General features: G+C 42.4%; 1 protein-coding gene across 1 annotated transcript in view; it reads right to left on the bottom strand.

The window, feature by feature from the left end:
- Positions 1-774: 774 nt before the first annotated feature.
- unc5da (unc-5 netrin receptor Da) overlaps positions 775-9338 on the bottom strand; it is a 157784-nt gene continuing 149220 nt past the window's right edge. Inside the window, exons 14-18 of the mRNA XM_071531764.1 lie at positions 8659-8889; positions 5459-5608; positions 4255-4419; positions 2995-3173; positions 775-964 (exon numbers count right to left, since the gene is read on the bottom strand). Coding sequence (XP_071387865.1) covers positions 775-964; positions 2995-3173; positions 4255-4419; positions 5459-5608; positions 8659-8889 — 915 coding nt within the window. The remainder of the gene's footprint in view (positions 965-2994; positions 3174-4254; positions 4420-5458; positions 5609-8658; positions 8890-9338) is intronic.

The raw sequence follows: 9338 nt of genomic DNA, 5'->3' as shown, positions 1-9338 counted from the left end.
GGGGAATCATTGTCAGTGGCTCTGACCCGACTGGTATGGACAAGCTGTCATCACAATATTACTGTCCAAATATAACTACTCCTTGCTTTCTTTTTTTATCTAGTCCAACAGTAACATTAGAGACACTGTGCAGAATAACAGGAAAAAAAAGAGAAGCATTAGGAGAGATATAGAAAATGAATGACAACATAGTCACATTACACTAAGCAATTTGATAGCCCAGGGGATTGTTTTGGGAGCAGGTGTTGGTGCATCCAGTCCAGCGAACGTCACAATACCAACATGTTTTGCAGTCTGTCTAAAACACATTCCATCCTCTGAGGAGAATCCTCTTCACACAGATATCCATAACCTTTAAATATTGTCCACAGGTTGTTGAATTGGTCTTCAGAAATGTCAGGAGTTGACATTTCTCAATCAAAGATGGGTGTGAGATGCTTAGTGTCCCTTTCTAAGATGCTCTGGTGGTCTGCTTAACGTGACCAAACAACAACACAATTACAGCTTTTAGTCCCTCCCCCTTTGCTCCCCTCTCCTTTCCTCTTCTGTCCCTCGGCCGTTCCTCCTGTGATTCCCTTCTGTCTCTGTGTGCCATTTGGTTTAGCAGAGGTGTCCCTTTAGTAACAGTCCAAAACTGAGTCTCCCTGCTGTCCTCTCTGCGTCTCCTCCTCCTTACCGTAGGTTAGCTAGTACCCCTGATCATCACTGTTCATGCAATAAAGGTTCATCATGATTTGATCCCATGTGGTCTGCTGTGGACCTTCCCTACCCAAGTTATGTGAATTCAGTGTCCAGCTCCTCATTGCTGCAACCCAGGGTGGTGGTCCTGGAGGACTGGACCTTGCTGATTTCCTCTAGGGCACTGGCCAGAGAGTCCAGGTCTCCTGAGTCCTGGTGCTGGGCTTCCCACAGACTCAGGATCACTGCCGATGGGCTCTCCTGACATGCAAAGTAGCACAGGTTCCTACAGGCCAGGGAAAATGGAATATACTTTTAGAGTAGAATGGGATGAGAAGTAAAAATGAGAATATAGTATAGTATAGTGTAGTGTAGTGTAGTGTAGTGTAGTGTAGTGTAGTGTAGTGTAGTATAGTATAGTATAGTATAGTAGTTCAGCAATAATTAAGTAATTGTTTTGCACTGATTATGTCAAGACAAGGCAAGAACTCACACTATTATTTTGAGCAAACTCAGCATGGATCTATTGCCTTTAGCTTCATGTTGGTTGTTGCCCTTTCTCATGTAGAAATATATATTTTTGCCCCGTTAGAAATATGGTAATTCTTTACATTAGAGCGCCCTCATTTTCAGAATGAAGATGTAAAGAGACAATAAAATATTGCAGTAAGTTATGGCTTGCTATACAGAAAATACTATTACTGCAAGAAGTGGGACTGAGCAATGTTTTTCTGTTGGAGAAGATATTATTTTCCTCAATGCATTACTAAATTCAGCAATCTCAGGTAAATTGGTTTATCCAATGGATAAGAATGGTACCAGTGGAGTATAATTTTGTCACTGTCTAATTACTGTCTAATTACATTCTATTTGTGAGAAAAGATGAGCAATAATCCAAAGTGTCACTTATATTGTTAGTATCCTATAGTATGAACACATGGTTTGTAGGGAAACACGCTCTGAATAAGATTTGATTTCAAGTAATCTTCTTCTACAATGTATCATGCCTCAGCTGTCGTTATAACCCATATCCAACAGAGTGCACTGTTTCATTATGATGGGACCCTGTCACTTTCTCTCTTTGTTCCCCTCTTCTCCCTTTCCCTCTCTTTCCCAATTTCCCTATTAGGCGCGATGATGCTCCCACATATTCAGAGAAATAATTGCGAAAATCCGCTTAACAAGGTAGAGACATTCTCATTACATGCTCCTGGTGGGTTCGTCTGGGTAGAAAACGCTCTGAAATCCTTCGCTATTCCTCAACCGCAAATGTTTGTTTTCAGACTCAGTCTCTGGAAAATGATTTGTTGCACATGGAATTTCTTCATCACACAGTTTCTGCCACAATTTCTTAACTTTTCCCTTCTCATGCTTGTCCAATAGACTAACTGGCAAGACAGAAAGGGAATTCACTTTTAATACTTTCTCCCTCGGGTGCTTGACGGAGTTGACTGCATAGATCTAAGAATCTAGATGGCTGTAAGCACCTGATTATTGACTTTTCTTCTGCAGCGTGAATAGAGATCACCCCTTATCAAACAACTAAAATCCCCAACATCCTAAGCAAATAATGACCTGGCAGCAGGGGGTGGAGAATGGAGCGCATGCAGAGTTGCTGTTAATGAGGCTGCTAACATGCACCCATGCTCTCACTGCCAGAGGCTGGGCAGGGAGCGGTGTGAGACCTTCCTTCAGATTTCTGTAAAACACAGCATCTCCTCCAGTCATTCTGAATGTGTCAGTGTTGGCCTTTACATACGACTCTCAATCTCTCTCTCTCTCTCTCTCTCTCTCTCTCTCTCTCCCTCACTCTCACTCTCACTCTGTGCATGTGTTTCCAGATCTATAATGAAATCAGCAGTGTGGTGCATGTGTTTCCAGATCTATAATGAAATCAGCAGTGTGGTGTGTTACTGAAGGCTGGTTGGCGATGGAAGATAAGGGCGGGCACAGTGGCTAAATCCCAGATTAAAAATACACCAGTATTCAAATCGGGAGCAGCTTTTACATATAGGGAGACCGAGGACATGCAGTTCAAAATCTACCATTTCTGCTTTCTGGTCATTATTCTGTTATAACGCTTTATTAAGAAAATATGACAGTTAATAATTGATGTGGTCTGTATTTGTTCTAATTTTCAGTTGGATAATTGTTTATTCAAGGGGTATTCAGGGGGCTGCAGGGTTATTTAAGCCACAGATGACTCAGCGATAGGTAAATTAGAACTGTACAGACTAAAGAGTGGAAATGAAAGTGTTCACCTGTTCATGATGAAATAGGGTAATAGGTTTCAGAGTCCTGCACTATAGCTCGTACCTGTCTATGTGGAGCTTCTGAGCCAAGAGCTGCCAGTCCTTCCCCTTGGCATTAGCTGTGTCGAAGGTGGCACAGATCCGCTGACGGATGGACAGGGGGATTTTAAAGGCCCTTGACCCTGTCTGAGAGGTGACGGTACAGTCCGACTGACTGAAAAAGGGAACCACTCCCTTTTCATTCTGGTGGAAAGCGACAGAAAGAGGTGTCAGGGTGATCATTATACGGTAGTCAAAAATCTCATTCGTATATTATAATGTCTCAGTAGTAAAAATGAGGATAACAGCATCTGCAACAGTACGAAGCAGCATGACCTGAAAGTGTCTTCAGTTTGAAACATGGAGACAATATGCAATCTATATATCAAAAGGCCCCTGAGAGGCTCATTAAGCAAGTCCTTAAATCAAAGTTATTATTACTAATAATAATCACAGTTATTCAGTCTAATGAGAACCTATTAAAGAATAATACCAGTGTAATTTTATTTTTTCCTTATCGCCATTAACGCCAATGAAGAGTCTAAACCCACCGATGTATTTGCCACAGTCAGAAGCTGCTGCTGTCTGCTCTGCTGCAGGTTTGCCCGACCTCCCAGAAGTGATAGGCTCCCATTGTTTTCAAAAATCCATTAAAAACAGCTCAATGCAGCAGAGACATACTGCTGCATTGATGAACGTAATCCATCATTTTAAATTACACGACTATTGAAATTTTTTCTTAACATGACTTTAGCACACAGCTAATTACTGCGTTTGATGGGGACTATTTTCAGTTTTTCCATTAGGGCCCACTGTTACTTAACCTCTGGTGGCAGTGAAGAGGCAAAAAGAAACTTAAGGCAGAGTGGGAAGATGATCTCCTCCCATTCAGTACTGGCAGAATGGAACCACCTTTGACAGGACTGCAGCTGCAACGACTGTGGCGTTATGAAGTCATGTTAGGAAAAATTACAATAGTCGTGTCATTTTAAATGATGGATTAGGTTAGCCAATGCAGCAGTATGTTTCTGAGTTGTTTTTAATGGATTTTTCAAACAACAATAGCAGCCTATCACTTCTGTGAGGTCGGACAAACCTGCAGCAGAACAGGCAGTAGTCGCTTCTGACTGTGGCAAATACATCGGTTTAGACTCTTCATAGGCATTAATGCCAACAGGAAAAAAATTAAATTACACTGGTATTATCCTTTAAAAGCATGACATAAAGCTGTGTGCCTGCCCACACACACACATGCACAGATTCTCTTTCTTACACACTTGCTCACCTCCACTACAGATGTATAGACCTGGAGGATCTGCTCCTGGCCTTTGACCTGCCGTATGCTGATCTTGCAGGAGAGTGGAGATGAGGAGTGGCTGTATCGCTCCAAAGAGAAGGCACACTGCAGGGGATGCTGGTTACTGGCCCACACCTGAGAAAAGGAGAATTCCTGCATAGGGAGCAGAGACAGACAGCAGATTGGGGGGAATAATGAGAGAATTAGGTGGGGAAGAGAACAAACTCATTAAATGCCTACTGAAGCCATTTGTTATTTGAATCCTTCTTTTCCACCCACTTTGCCGTGTACATGATTAATTAAGACCAAATGAGTGGCCTCTTAAGCCAATCAATGATGTTATCTAATCAAGTGGTGTAGCAGTCAGAAAGAACATCGGCAGGCATCGGGGCCCTCGGGATGAGACTGTATCCCGTTAACTACCTGGAACTGAATGACCCAAGGTAAGAGAGCTTGAGAGTGAATGGGATCTAAAAGGCCAATTTTCACTTCCATTACTAACTACCGTGTGACCCAGACAGTGGCGCAGAGAGAACAGGTCAAAAACACTGTTATGGATGAGTCATCCGCTCTTCAGATCCATCAGACTGGAGGATGGCTACTTGTAAGAGCCTCCTTTAGGCAAGAGTAGTGTGTGAATGGAGGCCTCCAGTAATCTTCCCTGTTTGACCCTCAGATAGTGGCTTTTCCCTCTCCAAGACAACCTTGTTGGTATTCTGGACCTGGCATGGAAGGCTAATTCTACTAATAGGATGTCACTGGCGGGATAAACATCACAGAGCAGAGCTGAACATGCACCATGCAGACACCTAGTAAGATAGCTAAGATGTGTGTGTGTGTGTGCCTGGCAGTCATAATTATTTTTTTAGGGGTGGGTGTGTGGAGGAGGTAGCTAGCCCTGGTGTGCTCCAGCTGTGTCCTTGCCGCTGTCCTTTGGCTTTGATGTGACCATGTGAGAAAAAAGGGAAATTGGTGGAGGAAAGTGCTCTGATGGAGGAACAGAGGAAGAAGACAAGAGTCATGGCCAACAGGCACATGGATTCTCTTCACACATGTGACCATGTGAATGATAAAAAACATAGATAGCTTGAACTGACAGATTGCTTTGCATTCCTTTACACATACATGCACATGCACACGCACACACACACACACACACACACACACACACACACACACACAAATAGCCTACCTGGCAGGTGGTGAAAGGCTTGATGCTCCAGAGTAACTGTGGGACGTCCTGGATGGACACCTGGAGGCTAAAAGTGTTTCCCCTGAACAGCAACATTTTAGGCTCCTCCAAGAGCCGCCCTCCCCTGCTGCGCTCCCCCACTGCCACCTCCTGATAAAGGGAGAGGAAGGAAGGATAGGGAGGAGGGGATAGGGAAGTCGAGAGAAGAAGCAGATATTACACACGGCTGATAGACTCTAGTGGACTGAGCGGGTACTCGAGCAGTTAGGCATCGTGTAGCTTTTCACGTTCACTGGAAAGTTTGTGTTTCATTGAGAATTCACAACAAGCAATCAAAAAATAAATTGACTGAATTTAGCAGGAAAGGACCAGATTAAGAATTAAACTACATGAGCCATACGTCCTTTTGCCAAAATAGCAAAGAAGAAAGAAGAGAAACATTTGCCCAAAAAAGTATTTTTCATCAGAATAAATAAAAACATGTCATTGCAACCACTAAAAGCAAAAATGCACAAATAAGCAAATGAACATCCAAAGTGAAACAAAACAAACCCTGGCACAACCCCAGCAGACCAATCAGAAAGCACAAAAGCCCAAATTGTTGTATCAGTCAAGCACACAAGAGAGAGAGAGAGAGAGAGAGAGAGAGAGAGAGAGAGAGAGAGAGAGAGAGAGAGAGAGCAATCAAAACTCATTACCCAAAAATTACTTTTTTGGGGGGGGCAATTTTGTACTCGCCTGGTGGTATTGTAGAGAACAATAATGTATGTCTGTGTGTGTTTGTGTGTGTGTGAGAGTTTGTATACAAGGTATGGAGTGAGGGTGTGTGTGGGTGCTGGTGTGTGTGTATGGTGCTTACTCTCTCAGTCACAAAACAGAGACAGAGAGAGAGAGGGGAAATGCAAAGCATACAGGCTTTCTCTGATCGATTCCTGGTTCAAGCTCACGAGGGAAATCAATTGTCGTGTGAAGCACAAACAAAAGCCACCAAAAAAAGAGGACAAATGAACAAATAACCATGCCTGACTGACGGAGAGATGGAGTGAATTGGCTGTTGGCGCCCAAATCCAATTTCTCCCCATTCACATGCAATTCTACCTCTTGAATGACGCCTATGGAGAAGCTGTTCTAGCGGGCCGAGGTCTCACACGCTGAGGAGCAACAGCGGCTCCACGGGGCCGCTATCTGCACGTCCGCTACCTCGACATATTACTCTCGCAAAAGTATTTGTTTTAGGCTGCAGAACACTTGAACAAACAGGAAGTGTGTTTGTGTGTTTTGGAGTGAGCCAACGCTGTAAGGAGAAGGACAAACTTCTCGACTCAACGGCAGAACAGAGAACCGGCGTCGCACTTGAGAACGCCTGCCATTGTAATGCCTGTTCAAATCCTTGGAACGCAACACTAAAACACATTTAATTAACACAGAACAAATTAAATGACTCAAAGGAAGGGCAAGGAGGCAACCTTGCAGCATCTCTTGTCTTCGTAATTAAAAGTCCCCCTTTGTCTCCTCGTCATCAAACATCTCCCAGTGGTGATGTGACTGAGCTGGCGGAGCTTCAGTGGAGCACAAATATCAGACGGAAAGATTTCCAGCCAAAAACAGCAGCCACACGGGCGGAAAAACCCCTGCAATATTTTCTAAGAAATAACAATTTCAAACATATTCACCTTAGAAGGGCACAAAGGCAGTCAAACAACTGTTCACTAGTGCCCTGACACACACACACACACACACACACACACACACACACACACTTTGACACATATGGCGTCCCGAATGTCAGCTTTGTAGAATACTATTCAAGAAGTCAAGAAGCTGTTCTATGTTTTGTGCTCCATGCTGGTATGTAGAAGATCAAGGCACACTACAAGGCAACACTTCACATGAACTCTGGTCTGTGACACATTCGTAACAAAAGAAAAAGTAGCCTTATTATAGCTGCATTGTGTATTCATGAATACTGATTCTCTCATGTCAGCTTTCATTAGGTGTGTGATACTGATTTTCATATAGTCTATGCTGTTTGTCGTAGGTATCACCCTCTTCTCTGAACTCTGAACAGTCCAAGCCCAGCTGCCAATGTTATAAATATATTATAAGCCAGAGTGTTACTGAATGTGACTGACATCTTTCATTCACACGCCCTTTGAGGCAGAGTGTTTGAGCAGAAATGTATTACCATACAACAAGATTGGACTATTTTGCATGCATTATTATGTATATGATGTACATACTACATACACAGTGGTGGAATGTAACTAAGTGCATTTACTCAAGTACTGTTCTTAAGTACAATTTAGAGGTACTTGTACTTTACTTGAGTATTTCCATTTCATGCTACTTTATACTTCTACTCCACTACATTTCAGAGGGAAATATTGTACTTTTTACTTTTTTACTTACACTACATTTATTTGACAGCTTTAGTTACTAGTTACTTTGCAGATTTAGATTATTAATACAAATTATAAATCAACTAATAAATTATGATATACTTTTATAGGTTGAGCTACCCAGCAATATATAAAGTAATTAAAATTAGCTACACCTTTACCAGCTGTAACATTAATGTGATGAACACATTAATGCATCAATAATTATAATCCAATATATATGATTCTGAAATGGGCCATTCTGCATAATGACTACTTTTACTTTTGCTACTTTAAGTATATTTTGATGATAATACTTTTGTACTTTGACTTAAGTAAGATTTTGAATGCAGGACTTTTACTTGTAACAAAGTATTTTTACACTGTGGTATTGCTACTTTTACTTAAGTCAAAGATCTGAATACTTCTTCCACCACTGTACATACATGATATACATGACATACATGTAACAAGGCTGTTATTCTTGACATTTTGGAGAAACAAGGTGACAATATGTAAAAATACTACTATTTGTATCTGAATTAAATTGAGAGGAGCATATGCTGTGATATCACAAATGAAAGCATTCAGCAGTCAGGTTGAGAGAAATAAAGGTGGTTCAAATTTTGACTTGCTCAAGAAAACAAAGCCATTCAACCTAATATAATGATAGTCTAGGTCAATGGTTAACACATGCCACTGTAGCAGCAAATACAGAGCTGCAGACACACATTCAAAGTCATCAAGTATCGCCATCTCATTAAATAGAAGCGTCCTCGATTCATCCCCTTCCCCTCCCATGTCCTCCCTTCTCCTGCATACCTGAAATGCGTGGGGTGTGTCGTCCACACAGTAGACCCTGAGGGTGAAGCCCAGAGGGTTGCTGGTGTCTGGACTGCCAAACACGGCCAGCCTCAGCCGCTTGGCAGCCTCCTGCCTCAGCGGCTGCCCCACCAGGGCGTAGCGACCCGGCCGCTCCAGCAGCAGGTGGCAGCTCTGGGCCTCCAGCAGACAGTAGCAGGACGTGCTCTCCTCGTCCACGGACATCACTTCCTTTGAAGGGGGGAATACAGATTTAGTTACACTGTGTTTCGGTGAATACGTTTCAACCCATGGATCGTTCATATTTGTGTTTTTCTCGTAAATCATGGGACCATTTCAATTACTGCTGGAATTTTGTTCAAGGAGGGAGAAAAAGGCAGTTCCACCTTACAGGCGTCAAGCTCTTTTATTAGAACCATTCTGTGTTCACATGTACCTACAGCAATGTGATTGGTCACTGTGATGGATCCAGGAAATCAGACCCAAAGACAACCGATATATAAATAAATAAATAAATAAAGGAAAACAAAACTGAACAATTACTTGATCTAGCATTTAAAGTTAAAAACATAGGACTGTAGTGTTGTTAGGGATATTAAGACAGTTCACAGACTACACTGTACACTGCTCAGGAAACTCTCCCTTTACACAGAGGCTGAGATAGGATCAGGAACTGGGCA

This window comes from Centroberyx affinis, unplaced genomic scaffold (assembly GCF_046629955.1).
Source record: "Centroberyx affinis isolate AG114_WGS23_722 - 3 ecotype Tasmania unplaced genomic scaffold, CSIRO-AGI_Caff_v1 ptg002128l_1, whole genome shotgun sequence".
In the NCBI taxonomy this organism is placed as follows: domain Eukaryota; kingdom Metazoa; phylum Chordata; class Actinopteri; order Beryciformes; family Berycidae; genus Centroberyx; species Centroberyx affinis.
Note: the sequence above shows the minus strand (reverse complement) of the source record. Positions and strands in the feature narration are given on the sequence as shown.